Source organism: Tinamus guttatus, unplaced genomic scaffold (genome assembly GCF_059628265.1).
Source record: "Tinamus guttatus ecotype Peru unplaced genomic scaffold, ASM5962826v1 Tinamus_guttatus_pri_ptg000060l, whole genome shotgun sequence".
Lineage (NCBI taxonomy): Eukaryota > Metazoa > Chordata > Aves > Tinamiformes > Tinamidae > Tinamus > Tinamus guttatus.
The window spans coordinates 1,297,302-1,314,593 of NW_028288594.1; the positions used below are offsets into that span (position 1 = coordinate 1,297,302).

General features: G+C 39.0%; 1 protein-coding gene across 1 annotated transcript in view; it reads left to right on the forward strand.

Moving 5' to 3' along the window:
* ABCB11 (ATP binding cassette subfamily B member 11) overlaps positions 1-17,292 on the forward strand; it is a 34,671-nt gene that overhangs the window by 4,418 nt on the left and 12,961 nt on the right. Inside the window, exons 6-18 of the mRNA XM_088519450.1 lie at positions 409-496; positions 1,562-1,695; positions 3,295-3,466; positions 4,892-5,016; positions 6,022-6,196; positions 8,179-8,292; positions 9,941-10,051; positions 10,187-10,312; positions 11,585-11,788; positions 12,451-12,621; positions 14,249-14,450; positions 15,198-15,276; positions 16,248-16,383. Coding sequence (XP_088375576.1) covers positions 409-496; positions 1,562-1,695; positions 3,295-3,466; positions 4,892-5,016; positions 6,022-6,196; positions 8,179-8,292; positions 9,941-10,051; positions 10,187-10,312; positions 11,585-11,788; positions 12,451-12,621; positions 14,249-14,450; positions 15,198-15,276; positions 16,248-16,383 — 1,837 coding nt within the window. The remainder of the gene's footprint in view (positions 1-408; positions 497-1,561; positions 1,696-3,294; positions 3,467-4,891; positions 5,017-6,021; positions 6,197-8,178; positions 8,293-9,940; positions 10,052-10,186; positions 10,313-11,584; positions 11,789-12,450; positions 12,622-14,248; positions 14,451-15,197; positions 15,277-16,247; positions 16,384-17,292) is intronic.

Sequence of the window (17,292 nt, forward strand, 5' to 3'; positions counted from 1 at the left end):
ATCTATAAACATAGGCACCTCTGTTTAAGATGCGTGATTATAGTGTTCTCTTTTGCCTGAAATTCTCCAAGTGTACCAAATTCTGGTCAAACAGACTGATATTTGCTCTCTACGGCACATAAAAGTCCAGAAGAATAACCAATAACCAGTGTATCCTGGTGGCATTTCTCAACTGGCTTCACAGACTACAGGACCTCCCCAGGACGGAAGAGAATTTACGGGCACCTCCCAATTCCATTAACTCTGCAATAGGGACAGTAAACAAACTAGTTATTGCTAGGAATAGGCTGATGGTGTTAAGAAATTTTCCATCTGTCAGCAAAATAAGTCGCCTTTCCGTGTAAACCTTGAAGAAACACCAGTTTGCTAGAAGATTAAAACAGTATTGATCACTCTCTTGTTTTTCAGGCTGCTGGACATTGAACAAGAAATGACCAAGTTTGCAGGTTACTATGCAGGAATTGGTTGTGCAGTACTCGTGTTAGGATACCTCCAAGTCAGTATTTTGATTTCCTATGATTCCTCATTTTGTTTCAAAATTTGCCTCACAAAATGATTAGGTATAATATTAATTGTGTTCTTTTTAACTACTTAGTCAACTTCAACACTTGAGCAGAGCAGGTAGCTTAATTTCTAATCCTGTTGGCTGAATCTACAATCAGAGACCTACATATATTTGTGCTTATCTTTTTACATGGATACATTTTACACCATGAGATGAATGCATGCTGCTCCTTTCACATCATAAGAAATGTTTGCTTGAGTGTGATTAGAGGAAAAAAAAGTGGCTGACACAACCAACTGCCTAAGTATTTTGCCCACTAGCAGTGAAAATGAGTCATCTTTGTATTGTACCATAAAATGTAACATTTACATTTTGGGCTTTGTTCCATCTCCTGCATGCAATCATCTAGTGCCACTTAGGTTAGCCTAAGATATCTGAAATATCCGAAAAGAATGACAAGATTTCTAGTTGGCCTGTCAAATGGTGCTAGAAACCTGTGTTTGGGCAACTGAGTAGAGCCCTGTTTCTATTGTAGAGATGATATGGAGTATTGCTGCTATAAGCATAGTGCAGGAGAAGAATCACACCTTACATGGGATGTACAATGATTCAAACCTTGTGCCTCAGATGAGCCACAAGCATGGATGATTTCTGCAGAATCTGCTAAAGAGACCACTGCCTTTTTATATTCACAAAATTCAGTTGTCATTCTCCTTCCTAAAAAAAATCTCAGTTTTGCTGAGGTAGGTGGTGGCCATCCTTATTTATTGCTGTGAATAAATATTTTTTTTCATCCCTACAACATTCATGTAACTCCACAAGTAATTTATCTGTCTCCGTTCTCAGCCTGTCACATCTGAGACAAGTGCTTGATCAGAGACTGAAAAAAGTTGCAGGATTATTTAAAGATCAAGGGCATAAAACAACTGTCATGTCTATGTAGCTAGAATATATTTAATCTGACTGGTAATTTTATCAATAGCCAACCTGTTTTTCCTTTTTGGGGGAGCAGAAATATTTTACTGCAATTCATCAGCCACTATATTCTCTTTCCAGATCTGTTTTTGGGTTATGGCTGCAGCTCGTCAGATACAGAAAATCAGGAAAGCTTATTTCAGGAAAGTAATGAGAATGGATATAGGCTGGTTTGACTGTACATCTGTAGGAGAATTGAACACTCGCATTTCTGAGTAAGTAATCCAACATATGCTACATTTTTTGCACTTCCTTTGGTGCTCTGAATACCCAGCAGTCCAAATACAAAATATCAGTAAGTAGCCAATCCCTCAAGAACGATCTGTAACCTTCCTGCTGGTGGATACTCCTCTGAGGTTGGAGATGTAGTTTGAACCCCCCTCTCACTTCCTGGAAAGAAAAATCATTGGGGCACCCTTTCTTCCGCTTGTTTTTTATAAGAAAAGAGTAAGCCTGCTTAAAGTTCTGCAAAAGAGAGTACAAGCACCTACCTTTAGCAAAAGACCCAAGGTAGGTGGAGGAACCTTCTTGTCCTGTGTAGAGATTCAGCCCTGAGAAAAACTGAGGAGTTTAAGACATACTCCTTTTCTTGGTGGTTCTTGTTTACAGGCTGAAGGCAACTGTATGATGAATATGCTGACTCTAGATGGCTCCCTGTTCTCTGTGATGCTTGCATGACACCAGGCAAAATATTTTTCGGTGGTTGACAGGACTTTCCACACACTGTTCAATGGAATCTAAGACTTTTATTTATGTTCTACTTATAGCTACATACACTCAGGATCTATTCTTCATGAGGAATTTCTCTTGCAAAAACAAGGAACTGATTTTGTATTTTTTTGAATAAATAACATTCAGTTTCTTGATCTTCTTGACTGCAAAAAACATTCTCAGGAAGAAATATAGAAATATAGATATATAGACATGTTCTTTTTTCAACACATTTTCATAGAGTTTTGTTTTAATATATCAATATATATTAATATATGCTTTAATATACCAAGGAACTAACAAATTTGCACTTTAAATCTCAATGCCAGTTGGTCCTATGTAGTCTGGGAATTCCTAGTTTTGCTTATCTCAGGGATGAAGCTAAGGGCAGCAAAAATATAATGACTGTTTTGCTTTGAGGATTTTTTTTTTCTGTATCTGCGCTGGATAGGAGCAGAAAACTCCACCACCAACTCTCTAGCAAGGAGCAAACAATGTTAACCTCTGCCCATCCCTCAGATGGCAGAGATGCCTTGATGTTTTTCCAGAGCCTGCAGCAATAATGTAGCCCTCCACTATATCCTGTACAGCTCGTTTAGAAAAGAAACTATCTGAAAAGGTAGAGCAGGATTAGAAGGTGAAACTGCAAAGAGGGTTACAGCCCTCTTTCCTTTCCCTCCCCACTCAGCAAAGCTGTATGTTACATATTTCGTGCTATACGATGGGAGGAATGCAGTATCAGCTGTGCAGTTTTCCCATTATCTTCCGGCTGTGATGTCCCTGCTTCCTCTTTGGAATCAACAGGGGCACAGCAGTAGGAACCAGATAGTGAAGGAGATAGCTGGCAGGATAATTTTTCTTAGGAGAAGCCATATCTTTTCTGAAGTATCCATACATAAGCACCTTCTGCCACTACAAAAGCTCCAGATGTCCTCACTGTAGCCCAGGATCTGTAGAAGTGAGGAAGGTCAGAATAGGGGAGAGGAAGGTTCCAGGGCCCTCTCCTGGAGAAAGCACCTGACCCAAATGTGGCCTGACCCTGTAACCTGAATGACTGATGATCTGATCTTTTATCTTTTTTTGTTCTTGTTTCTGTTTTCTAGTGACATTAACAAAATTAATGAGGCTATAGCTGATCAAGTAGCAGTTTTTATCCAGCGCTTTACTACCTTTGTGAGTGGATTCCTGCTTGGATTTGTCAGTGGCTGGAAGCTGACTTTGGTTATCATTGCAGTGAGTCCACTAATTGGGATTGGAGCAGCTGTCTATGGCTTGGTGAGTGAGTTGTGTGAGGTCCATGCCTGGGTGCAATGAACAGGAAAGACCATTCTAGAGAGCTGGAGGGGTTGCTGGAAGAGAAGGCTGTAGTGCCTACTGGATGTCAGAGGCAGGTTCTGGCCTGCAGCATCCCTCTGTAACTACAGACCCTTTTAAATGGTTGCTCTATGTTTGGTTTGAGTTCTCTGCAAAGGCTAGTGGGGTGGAGACAATCCCATCTAGGAGCTTTAAAACATTTGAAACGAAGTATTCAGACTCACCTCAAGCTGTCCCTGTTGCCAGCAGCTCCTGCATCCTCTTCCAGCTGTTTCTTTCTCTGTTTCTCCTCCCACTCCCTCTACTCTGTTTTCACTGTGAAAAGGAACCACCTGGGTGGGGGGAATTTCAGATTTCTCAGCAGTTTCACCTCTAATCTCTTACTCAGCAGGGCTGGGCAATTTTTGCTCCTTCTTTGCAATCTCTTGTACTCTTTATTTAGGTTCAGCCCTGTTGCTTTTTCCCTTCTTCCATTCCAGGAACAGTTTCTTATCCTTTTGCTATCAAACCTATAGTGTAACTCTGGAAATTTCATCTTCCTGCTTCTTTTTCATCACTTGTGCTATGACTGCAAGTGGATGATATGAATAATGACTCAGTGTGAAGTGGGAGAGCAGCATTCTGCCAGGGAATGAAATAAAATTCTTTTATTTGCACTTTCTCTCTGAGCTCATTCTCCTTTATGTTTATATTTTTTTCTATTCCATTTTTATTTCTCTGTCCCCAACTCCTTCCTTTCAAATACATGCTGTTTGATATTTCCTCCTCCTCAGCCTTTCCAGATGAGGTCTTTGTTTTTTTCCCCAAAAAAAATTAAACCCAGGGTCAACCTGGTCTGGTTTCCTGTCTCCAGAAGTGGCTGGTAGATGCATGGGGTAGAATATTTGAAGATGGAAGTCAAAATGACACTGTCCAACTTCCAGTGACATACCATTCCTGAAGTCAGGTGGAATAATGATCCATCTTGACTTTTTCTTCCATGAATCTGAGCAGCTTTGTCCACTGGAAAGCTCTGGAATCCAGAGCATACTGTGGAATGCTGGGGAGAGAGCTGTTTACTGCTAGCATAGGCAACATGGCATGGTGGTGGGCAACATGTTTCCCCCTTCCTCAGCTGCATTCCCTCTTCTGCCAGAAGAGGGAGGCTCTCTTCCATCTGGGCCCTGTGTCAGCAGCTAAGGGCTTAAGCTCCCTGCCGAACCTCCCCTTCGCCCTGGAACTCGTGTACCCTCCATCTGAAGCGTCTGAGAAGGCAGGGTGCATAAGAGCTTAGAGCAGGGAGGTGAACTCCTGCAGAGTAGGTTGTGCTGAGTGACAATCACTAGTGCTAACCACCATCCTTCTCTATACCTATAGGTGTAACCAACACTTCTTATGGTTTTGTAGGCTGTGGCAAAACTGACAGGCCGAGAATTAAAGGCTTACGCAAAAGCTGGGGCTGTGGCTGATGAAGTACTCTCATCCATCAGAACAGTGGTTGCTTTTGGTGGGGAAAAGAAAGAAGTTGAAAGGTTTGTTCAGACAAATTTTAAAAGTCTCTGATTTCTTATGTAGCAATTTAATGCTATCACATGCTTCACTATCCTGACAATTAGCGTGTCTGAAAGAGTGACTTAGTTCTGAAAGGGTGACCATCCTTCAGCTTCGACTACTTCGAGCATGCATATTTACCACAAAAAATTAGTTTTCCAATAACATTATGTATGCACAAACAGTTAAGGAACTCCATCAATTGGTGTATTAAAACATCACAAATAGTATCTTCAAGACATTCCCCCTTATGGGAACCTGCTATCAAATTTTCCTTTTCTTATGAATCACTTTTACAGCACATCTGAAAAGTCTGGGTATTTCAAGCTAAGTAAGAACTAGTTCCAGAGTCTCATAGCCCTTCTGACTACCAGCATTTTGGGGCCTCACTCTGGAAGTTTTATCTTAAGTAGGAATATTTGCATGACTTTTAAAAAAGAGGGGAAAGGAAATAATCTGATTGGATTGGGAAATAAAAGTTTACTTTTGGTTTGTTTTTGTTCATAAATTGTAATTTATATGTATGTTACTTTTATTGCTTTCCTTAAAATATTGCAACATGGATACTGCAAAATAGAGGATGTCATTCCTTAGACAGTGCCAGAAATAATAGTAACAACTGCAAGTTGCAGTAGCAGTACTTAATAACCATAACTGAGTGTTAGAAGCACTTCTAAGTAAATAAATAAGTAGATAAATAGCTTACATTTATTTAATTCATAGTATGATTGTAAGACTTTCTCTGAAGCTTTAGCCAAGTTGCCAGATCTTGTGCCACACCACTAAAGCTCCCAGTCCCTTGGTCAGATATCTGTAGCAAGTGTGGTATTCCTCGTGCTTATTACAGTAGGACATAAAATGGGGTAGACCTTATGTGGACCGACCTTTAGTTCACTGCAGTGCAGTCAACCTCATTTGGGTCTCTGTTTATATGATTTTTCTATCAAATTATTTTCATCCACTTTTGTTTTTCACTCTTTCTACAGATATGATAGGAACCTGGTGTTTGCTCAGCACTGGGGAATTCGAAAAGGGATAATAATGGGAATATTCAGTGGTTACATGTGGCTTGTAATTTTCCTGTGTTATGCCTTAGCTTTTTGGTATGGATCTAAACTTGTCCTAGAAGAGGAGGAATATTCACCTGGCACTCTTCTACAGGTACCTAATTTAGTTTGATCTAACTTTTTTGGACTGTCTCTGAAAGCATTATTTCTAAAACACATATTTGTAATGTTCTGGTATCTGCTACCCAATGGGAATCAGCACAGTATGGTTTTTGTTTGTTTTTGTTTTGTTTTTCTCTTAAATGTTGTTGCTCGGTATGTGCATTCAGAGTATATGACTCAACTGGATAAGAAAAATAAAAATAAGCATGTTCATTTTAAAGATTTCAAATGCCACCTACTGTGATCAGAAGGACTCTTGCATTTATACATCTGCTATACATCTCTCAGAGACCTGAAACTGGCTTTCTCATATCTTGGGTCTGCCTGTGGTTTCTAGAACATTGGCTCTTTTAAAGAGCTTTATTTGTGATGAAAAATATCACTCTGGTAAAGACTGAACCTGCACAAAGGAAGTTTTATACAAATCTAACCTCTCTCATATAAATAGTTTCAGTCCTTTTGAATTGCCACTTTTTGTTGCAAATTTCCAGCTCTTCGGGTGACAAAAAAAAATTTAATGGTTTTGACACCTGCTAGCCAAAATCCATATTGCTGTAGTTCCTGCAGTTTATACAGAAAACAAACAAACAAGCGAAAAATGTGTAGTAACCTGCATAGCACTCTTAGGCATCCACTACTAGCACAGTAGAGGCTTTAGACACTGATAATCTAAATGTAATAGGAACAGGATCTGTAGATGTTTGTTATTCTTCACTCCGTGCCAAAGCTGTCCAAATAGCAGGCTCTGGTTCAGGCCCTGAATTTTTTCCTGAAGCTTAGTAAACCCTGGTGTTTTGTTACCATTCTCCATCTCTTGCTCAACATGCCAACTCGTAGCTCTCATGGCAGCAGTGAAGACCAGCACTTCCTGCTGATGAAGGTTGCTGAATTGCTCTGACATTGTAAAATTGAGTCACCCTGCTCGAGGAGAGTGGCCTTCACAGGAAATCATTTGCAATTGTGTTTAGCATGAGTTTGTTGACACAGGGCAGTGCCATGAAAAATAAACAGAGCCATTTTGTTACCTTAACTATCATTCAGAGGTTTCAAACAGCAAGCTGTGGGAAGCTACCCTATAGCTGAAAAATTTTAGCTGTCAGCGGAGAGCGTTTCTTGTGCTCCCCTTTCTCTCTCAAAGTTCATCTTTCCTGTTTTCCATCATACACTCCTGATGAATTTGGGCTATGGTACTTTATGGATACAAAACATTTAAATATTCTCTTTTCAGTCTCTGAAAAACTGTTGTGCATGAGCCATACTGAGTTGAGATAAAACTTGTAAACTTGTAAAAACTTGTAAAGTTGCCTTCCCTTTTTCTTCCTATCAAAGCTGCAGGACCCATTCCATTCCTGTTCATGAGAGAATCTGACATGCGTGTAACTTGTTTGCTTTTGGACTTGCTCATACAAGATTAATCTGTAGCAAAGCTGAGTAAGAATTTATGATACAATCTGCATATCACAGTGTAGATGTTTGCAGTGCACGTTATGCACAGTTGTGCCTTTCTCTTCAGCCCTGGGGGATATTTCCAATAGGTATCAGAGTGGTACAAGGGAGAAGTGTCCTGTGTGCTCTTCTTTCTTCCTCACAGTAGTGACTCCTCCTACATCTTGCCTTCTGTCCTCAGGAATTGTATTCAAAAGACTAGCTGAGTCTTTAACTACTTTTTAGCAAACTTCTCAGCCATCATCAACCTAAGCAAGATTTACATACGAGTCTTTCTTACTCAGAATTTCTGTTTTCTGCTACCTGCAAAAAGTCAAATTTAGGGCCTTGAGATATTTGTCAGCGAATTGGAAATGTTCACAAAAACCACCATGAACAATTGTGCTTATACAGTGGCTTACTGTAGTTCAACTGATACACAGGAATTTGTTAAAGTACTGTAGTTTGATTTCTATTTCTGAGTTCTGTAGTAAAACTAATTAAAATGTGCTGTTAGGTTTTCTTCATTTTCTTTTACTATTTTGTCAGGTTTTCTTTGGCATTTTAGTAGGAGCTTTAAATCTTGGCCAAGTGTCTCCCTGCCTGGAAGCCTTTGCCACTGGCCGTGGAGCTGCAACAAACATCTTTGAGACAATAGATGAAGTAAGTAACGATCTTCTAAGCTCTGTCACTTGGTAGTGAAGTTAATTGAACAGCTCTCAAGCAGGGATAGTTTTATCCACAATGCACATGAAGAAAAATGAGAGGAATTAAAGAAGAATTTACTATACAATGAGAGATCTAGGTGCATGGGTGCAAGATGTTAAACAAATTCCCCACAATCTGTTTTTGCTTTTCCCACCAACTACTTCTGTTTCTTGCTGCAATTTCCCCTTATGTCCTATTACTGATCAGGCTTGCCCATGCAAGGCCAGCATCTGGGAATAGCTTTCAGCCAAGGTTTCAGCATAGAGGTTTCAACTCCAGCCTTCCAGATGGTGTGAAAAGATGTGGCTCTACTGGTGTTAGTTAACTAGTCTGTCACCTGGCCCAAAGCTGCCCAGAGTGTGAAATGAGACAAGTGGTGCTCCCACAGCATCCATAAATGTTCTTTATAACTTTTTTAGGAGACATAAATACATGAAATGAAGTTATATGTGAAAGGTCTGGGAGTTGCTGGCATTTTTTCATGAGTTTGCTGTATTTACATATACTGAGTCATTGGAAAAATACTATAAATTTCTTAGCAGTTTTTAGGGTCACTGGTCATTGATAGTCTTTCTTGTGTGAAGCGCTGTGTAAACAGGTTGAAATGGTGCCATCATTGTACATTTGTGACTGGACAGTAAAAGCACAGCTCAGCCCTGGTACTGATTTTGTCTGGCACTAAACTTATGGAATCCATTTGTAGGATTAGTGAAACCCTTATTTCTTCATAGCTTAGTATCTGAACTTAATTAAGGCATAATCCTAAAGACTAACCAGTCTTTTAGCTATTCTTAACATCTTAGAACACACACATTTCTATTATGAATATTTCCTTTTATATATTCCCTGCATAAAAATCATGTATGTTTCAGTTATTTCTGTATCAGTTATCACTATGTTGCCATAGTTTTAATTAATCCTCTGCCTTCCACAGTTAATATTTTCAGTAAAGCCCGTTATAAATCTGTCCTTAGAACATCTGATTTCTTTGAGTTTCCTCAGGTTTCTTTTTTTTTTTTTTTTTTTTCTCCACTTATGTATAACAGTCAACAATACCCAGGTCCTGGCCAAAAGCCAGTGAGTGCCAAGACACTTGATGGAAAAGCTTAAAATCAGGATTCCAGCAGTTAGGAGTGGGCATGTAAGGATGGATGCTTTAAATGCAGGGAAGTAATTAAGTGTGCGGATTTTCAGCAACAAATAGATTGTTCAGTGATGTGATGATGTGAAAGATCATTTACCTGAGTAAAGCAGTACCATCTTAGTCCTGAGAAGCTGGATAAAATAACTCAATATACCTCTTGCATGTACTTTTTCTGTTCCAGCAAAGACTAGTAAAATGACTGTGGCAAGTGTAGTAAGCCAAAGATGAGAAGCGGTTGCATTCATCCTGCCTGCGTCACCCACTAGTTTGAGCCATCCTGCCACGTCGGCCTTAGTTTAGTGTTTCTTGCCTGCTAGTTCTGAAGCAGATTCTGCTGTTGCACCAGTGCAGCCAAGAGCCTTTGAAATAAAAGTGTTACGGCTTTGTGTGGTATTGGGAGTATTTATCTACTGCAGAAATGTTGGCTGTTAAATTAAATAAAACTTAATTCTACCTTAGAAACCCACCATTGACTGCATGTCAGAAGATGGCTACAGGCTGGATAAAGTGCATGGAGAAATTGAATTTCATAATGTAACATTTTATTACCCCTCCAGACCAGATGTAAAGGTAATTAATTATTCATTATCCTTCTTGTAAGCAGTTATAATATGCTGGGTTTGCCACCGGCTACGGGGAATTAGAATGGATAGATTCTCTTTGGTATGTATTTTTTTTTTAATGGTGTTTTGTTTTTTAATCCAGATTTTGGAAAACCTTAATATGGTTATTAAAGCAGGGGAGACAACAGCTTTTGTTGGAGCTAGTGGAGCTGGAAAGAGTACAGCAATACAGCTCATCCAGCGTTTCTATGATCCCAGTGAAGGCATGGTGAGTTTCCCAGTCCAGAAAGGTTTCTCTACTCTTACATGCTGAGAAGAGCAACATTCCTTCTTCTCCAAGGCGGAAAGGAAGACTTTTTTTTTTTTTTTTTTCCTTAGAGCCAAAAAAGAAATGAGCAAATATCCTTAATTTGTTCCTTTCAGGGGAATGCTGAATAGTTTTATAAAGAATAATTATGTGAAAGAGAAAAAACATAAGGAAGAAATAAAAATGCATGTGCTAGGCCTGAGTAAAACATATGCCGATCCATACAACAATTCAGGAGTGACAATCCATTTTCAATTCTAGGGAATACAGTATTGAACATTTAATCATTAGCACATAATACTGCATCTGTATGTGCCTAATCATTTAACGATAAATATGAGTTACATTAACATTTTCTCTCATTTTTGTTTTCCTATTTAGTCCAAATCACATTCATAATAACATATAGTTAAAAGAGACACAGAACCAATTTAGTGCATTTAACAAAAGTGTATGTATTTAACAAAACTCACTCACACAGAATTTAGTTATATTATAGTGCATTTTGTGTGATTTTTTTTGTTGTTGTTGTTGTTGTTCTCATGCCAAAACACTTCAATATTTGCAATGGTTTCAATATTCCTAAAGAACTTTCCACCACATCTAAAAGTGCTTCCTAGTCTTGAATGTTAGAAAATATATGGAAAAAAACAATAGCACAGCTCACAGCAATCTTTCTTTTTCCATGTTCAAGAGGAAAACTTTTGTGAACTTTTGTTTGCCTGTTCATTTTATAATTAAGACTTTCCCTTTCTTAACTTCACCACCACCACCAAAAAAAAAAAAAAAAAAAAAAAAAAAGAGAATAAGTTTGGTCAGAATTATTCTTTTTCACAGCTAAAAGGTGAGGATGAATAAATGAGACACAGAGGTAGTTTGGAGCTTTGTGACCACCTCTGGCTGGGGAACAGAAATCTCTCCCTCTGGGGGAAGATTAAAAAAAAAAAAACTCCCTGTCTTGAGAAGTGTCTGCAAGCAGATCATAAAGAACATATAATTCTTCTACCTGGGTCTCCATGGAGCTGTTATTTCAGTTTTACAAGTGGAAAACACATGTCCTTTACAGAAAACTAGTTTGATGGCTATTTTCTGCCTGGGTTTATTTGTGAGGCCAAGCAAAAAGAGCTGTTGGCTTCCATTGTGCTTTTCTTCATCTCTGAACTGAGGAAGACAATATTCCTCACTTTTAAAAATTGTTGTTTTGTTTTCTCCTTACTTTAATTGACTCTCTAGATTACCCTGGATGGTCATGACATTCGTTCCCTTAACATCCAGTGGCTACGCTCCCAGATTGGTATTGTTGAGCAAGAGCCAGTTCTGTTTGCTACCACAATTGCAGAAAATATTCGCTATGGTCGGGATGAGGCTACCATGGAAGAAATAATCAAAGCAGCTAAAGAGGCCAATGCTTACAACTTTATCATGGACTTGCCGCAGGTATGCTGCACCTCTTAAAATGTTGATGGAAAAATAGAGAATTGCTCTGTCCTCTCCCCTTGCAGCCATCTGAGCTCAAATGGAAGAGCAGAAGATTAAAATTGACAGTAGGTAGCAAACTTCCCTTTGACAATGTCTTACTACATATATTTTACCCCATTGAAACTTAACAAAATGTGAGCCAAGGGGAATTAATTGCTCAGGAGTTACACATACAATATTTAATAACATGGAGATAATTGTGATTTTAAAAAGAAAGAGTCTTTTTCATTCTACTGAGATCTGCTTCTGCTTGGGTATGTTTTTGAACAGTCTATACTGAACCTCATAACCTCATCTCCTTGTATGAGTTTTGTCAGTTATGTAAAATAATTGTTCCTTGATAATATATTACTTGATTCTGTCCTGTAAGGTGTCATCAGGGCTTTGGTCAGTTGTACAGCATTCTGTCTCAGGCAAAACAATACAGATTATGAAGGAGATTGTCTCATCAGCTGTCTGGAGCAATAACGATGTCTTTCAAAATTGTTATTTTTTTAAACTCACAGCTAGTACAAATCTGAGAGACATATTATGTCTGAGAGACATGTCAAGTGACTTCACAAGAAGCCTGACAGACTCCCTTGTTATGTGTTTCATTTTCTTTTTTTCCTCTCGCCCAGCAATTTGACACTCATGTTGGAGAGGGAGGAAGCCAGATGAGTGGAGGTCAAAAGCAGAGGATAGCTATTGCTCGAGCTCTTGTGCGAAACCCTAAAATCCTGCTACTGGATATGGCTACCTCAGCACTTGATAATGAAAGTGAAGCTACTGTTCAAGAAGCACTTAATAAGGTTTGCTATATTATTGCATACATTAGATTTAAAAGAGTAGAAACATTTTTTTAAGGCACTGTGTAGAACATTCTGCTGAATTGTAACAAAGCATTGAGAAGCTTTTCTTAATTACTTGTATGTCTATATTGTGTGTCATATATTATATGTCTTACATAGAATCATAGAATCATAGAATGCTTAGGGTTGGAAGGGACCTCTAGAGATCATCTAGTCCAACCCCCCTGCATACGCAGGGACACCTAGAGCACGTGGCACAGGACTGCGTCCAAACGGGTTTTGAAGATCTCCAGAGAAGGAGACTCTACAACCTCTCTGGGCAGCCTGTTCCAGTGCTCTGTCACCCTCACTGTTAAGAAATTTTTCCTTAAAATGTCAGCAAAAATGTCCTTAAAACATGTCAGCAAAAAGACCCTTGGTATTGTCTGGAAATATTTCTTTCTTATTGGTTCCTAACAAGAATCTATAATTCACTTTCTTCAGAGATCATGCTGGTCTCTGGGTATTCTCTGCCCTCCATCTTGTTCTGGGTGAACCGTGGTCTCGTCCATGTGTTCTGAGTCCCACAGCAAAACCCCTTGGGAGGAGGGGGTTGAGATAAATAGGTAATAAAATGCTCAGGATTGTCAAGATTTTGACAATTCTGTCCATGATGAGAAGGAAACTTTTCCATATGACTTGTAGGATTTGTCTGATTAACAGTGAATACCAGCAAGGTAGATGCCTGCCCCCCAGTACAGCTATGCTAAGCCCGCTTTTTAACCAGCAGATTCGATCAATGCAATTGATTAATCCCACCTGGGGCTTTATCTAATCCTACAGTAAATAAAAAAACAAAACAAAACAAAAAAGAGTCAGACCAGAAGTACCTATTTTAGATAAACAGATTTAATATAAAGGGAGCTTAACCTGAATTAATGTATTGTGTAAATTTTGGTAAAATGAGTGCTATCTCTGGTAATGAATGTCTTAGTTATTGTCTTATTAAACAGTTACCAAAGTGAGAAGTTTGAGGAATCCACAGGCTGTACAGAGGTGTCACCTGTGATCTATTTTTTTCGTCTTTCTGAATTAATTCCATGAGTCCAAGAATGACCTTGGGTAGGCAATGAATTCAGAGCATGTGAGCTACATTCAGAAATAACGCTTCACTGATCTCAGAGAGTTAATACTTAAATGACTGTTGTATAACTTTGCAGTTGTCTGCAAAGGGTGGAGAAAAACACTTGCTGCAAATAAGCTTCAGTTCTTGATATGCAATTCTGTGGTTTGTGCTCAGGCAGTTGCACGTTTTCTCCATCTGTTCAAGGTGGAAAGAACATGTAGTCTGAGAGATTAGCTCAGATTAGCACAATCCAATTTACAACATGTTTTCATGCTACAGTAACACAGTTTCACAGCTTCCGTACTGGAACTAGCTCCCTTTCAGCCAATGTAGGGCGCTAGCTAAAGAACTCAAAGTATTTCCCTCTCTAATACTTGAAGAATATGGGCAATGGATGGAGATAATTCAAAGTCTGATGAAACCACCTGAAAGACTCCTGTCGATATGAGCAAATTTTTGGTTATGTTGCGCTGGTTCCGGGCGGTTCTGTTTGCTGTCCTGGCAACATGGCTGTTCTTTCAGGTTCACCTTGGCCGCACGACAATCTCGATAGCTCACCGCCTGTCCACCATCAAAGCAGCTGATGTGATCGTTGGGTTTGAGCATGGAAGGGCTGTGGAGAAAGGAACTCATGAGGAACTCCTGCAGAGGAAAGGGGTTTATTTCATGCTGGTGACCTTACAGAGCAAAGGAGACAAGGCACTTACTGGAGCATCAGGGCCAAGTAAATGTCTTGTTCTTGTTCATAAAATTCCATGGAATATAGGTTTTGGGTTTTTTTTTTTTTTTAATTGGGACTGATTTTTCTCCCTTTCGTGCTCCCCACGACCGCCACCACCTTTTTTCCCCTTGAAAGGCTAAGTGTTAGCATCCTTAAAAGTAATACATTAATAGGTCTGGCCAAAATATTTTTAGTACCTGTGTGCTGAATTACCTTCTTCATATATATCTGCCCTAGAACGTGAATCCAGACCTGCATTACCCAGGCATTTTGTATCTCTGCTTAGTGCTGACAATCCAGCTGTGCTGCATTTGAACTGCAGGCAATTTACAGAGTATGCTGAAACTACCTTATTTGTTTTGCTAGAGACAGATTTGAATCCAAGCTTCTGGAAATAGAAACTTAATAGGATGACTTGTGTACATCTGTGAAGTGCCATAGCTTGGGTGTGATTATCTTAAAAGATGAGGCCAACTGCTGAAATAGGGAAACAGCCTTCAGCAGTCACACCCCAAATCGGATGGTACTTGGATTAATAGTCAGTTTGCCTAATCAGCATGTCAAATGCAACTAATATAAAACCTGGGGAATATGTAAGTAGAGTAACAAGTTGGTATTATGTCCCTTGCTTTCTACAAAGTATTCCAGCTGTGACTTGGAGACACTTCATTTTTTTGCAGATCAATAAGGGACTTAGGTTGTATTTAATTTTAGCACAAACTGAAGAGCTTTATATACTATATTTTGCAGCAGCAGAAAATAATTTACTTGAGCCAAGCCTTGAGAAAGTCCAGTCATTTAGCAGAGGAAGCTATCGGGCCAGCTTGCGGTAAGTCTTAAAAATAAATGAAATGAAACAAGAAATGAATCTCAATTTATTTTCAGATCTTGGTATGTTTTCCAAAGATAGTAATTATGTGCTGCTTTGCATGATGTGGCAAAGAGAGTCAAATGGCTGCAAGCATGTAGTGAGACACAGCCCCCTTGGAAAGGAATAGTTTGGGTGATAAGCTACTGATTGATGACCTGTGGATAAATAGAGATGCTCTTAATTGAACTCCCTTTCTAGTCAGAATACCTTCCCTCCAACTCTGGTCTACTGCACTTGTGTTCCATTTTTAATATTCCATATAGCCATCTAATATAATGTATAGTCATGCATGTAAATCAACTCATGCACTTTTACTCTAGGCACTTAAAAAAATTACTTGCTCTTGAGTTACTTGAGAAGGCAGTTCTAATGTATAAGGATGTTCTTATTATGGCTTAAACTTCTTGAAGGATAAAGCATTTTACAAGCCAGTCTGTCTTGTAGCAAGACGTCTTTTATTTCTCTGTGCCCATGTTATTTGTATGTGAGTGAATTATGTGGCTTCAAGTTTATAATGTTATACTTTTGGGAGCATAGGAGAACTGCTTCAGCATCCTGTTTTACTAAACTAGACTACTTTGTAGTGATAATGGTGAATTTACTTGGTATCTTAAAAGCATGTATGATTAAGTCTGTGTGTAGGATACAGGAGGAATTTGCTCAACAAGTAAACATGACAGGGTACATATAAACAACATCTGAGTGGTGGGGGTGGAGTGTTATTGTGAAGATCAGAAAATATCTCAGTTTTTATTGTGGGATATTTTCTTCTTGAGAAGTTGAGAGGAGATGGCAAAAGAAAGAAAAAGTGGGATTCCTGTGGTTCAGTGAAACCTGATTTCATGTAATACTAAAACTGCACCTGCCTCAAAAGCAGGTACTGTGTTTCTGAGCTGTGAAGAACAGACTGTTTCTGTATTCTCTGACAGAGCTTCACTTCGGCAGCGCTCCAGATCACAGCTTGCTAATGTGGTCCCTGACCCTCCACTGTCCATTGCAGGAGACCATTCAGAGTCTGTGTATCTTACGTCTTCTTATGGAGAAGATGATGGACCAGCAGAAAAGGTCAGGTGCAATAGTTTATTATTAAATTGTAAACAAGCAGGACATCTTTTATATTACCTGGTACTGAAAATCTGTTGATAAGTGCTTCTGTTACAGAAGGCGTTGGCATGTCTTCTTGGTTTGATCTTTTTCTGTATCGACTCACAGCTTTTAAGTCTTACCCTCTGTATAAGTTCTAGGCTGCATTGTTATGGCTGTTAATCCTTATTCACCCATATAAAATTTCCAGCAGACTATGAACTGTTGATAGATCAATATATGTTGTAGATGAAGATGCTCACTTTATGAAATGTAATAGCCACTGAGTGATAGAAATTAGATCATTCTTATTCAGTAAAGAGTAAATTGATTTCACTCCCTCAAAATCATTATGAGAGTGAAGAGAGAACATCACTGCAACCTGAGCCAGAGCCCTTTCACTGACTTCAACAGACTTTGTATCAGTGTCCTGGTGCGGCCAAGCAATATAAGAAATAAAGACAGTATGCCTTAAAATGATTCGGAACAGCACCAGTTCTTTAGGAATATGCATTGTGAATTGATTTTTAAAGCATTTGTGAGTCTTTCTGCACAAATTTGCAAAGCTATAGATACTCAGTGAACAAAGTGGCTGTCAGAAGTCACTGCTCTTGCTCTTACTAAGTCCATTCTGGGGATAAATAGAGGCTTTAGGGCTGTCACTATGATACTATCTCAGAAGAAAAAGCAAAATGTTTCCTCCCTTTATCCATTTCCAGCAGATAGGTATACACAGAGTATTTTCTGCCTGGACATTTCCAACTATATGAACTGAGAGAGATGAACAGGGCTCAGCACACTGTGTTTTTAAAAAAAATTCTGCACAAAATCAAACTGCAGGCTAAGTTATAATTTGATGATGAATACTCTGTGCTTAGTGGGAGTAATTAT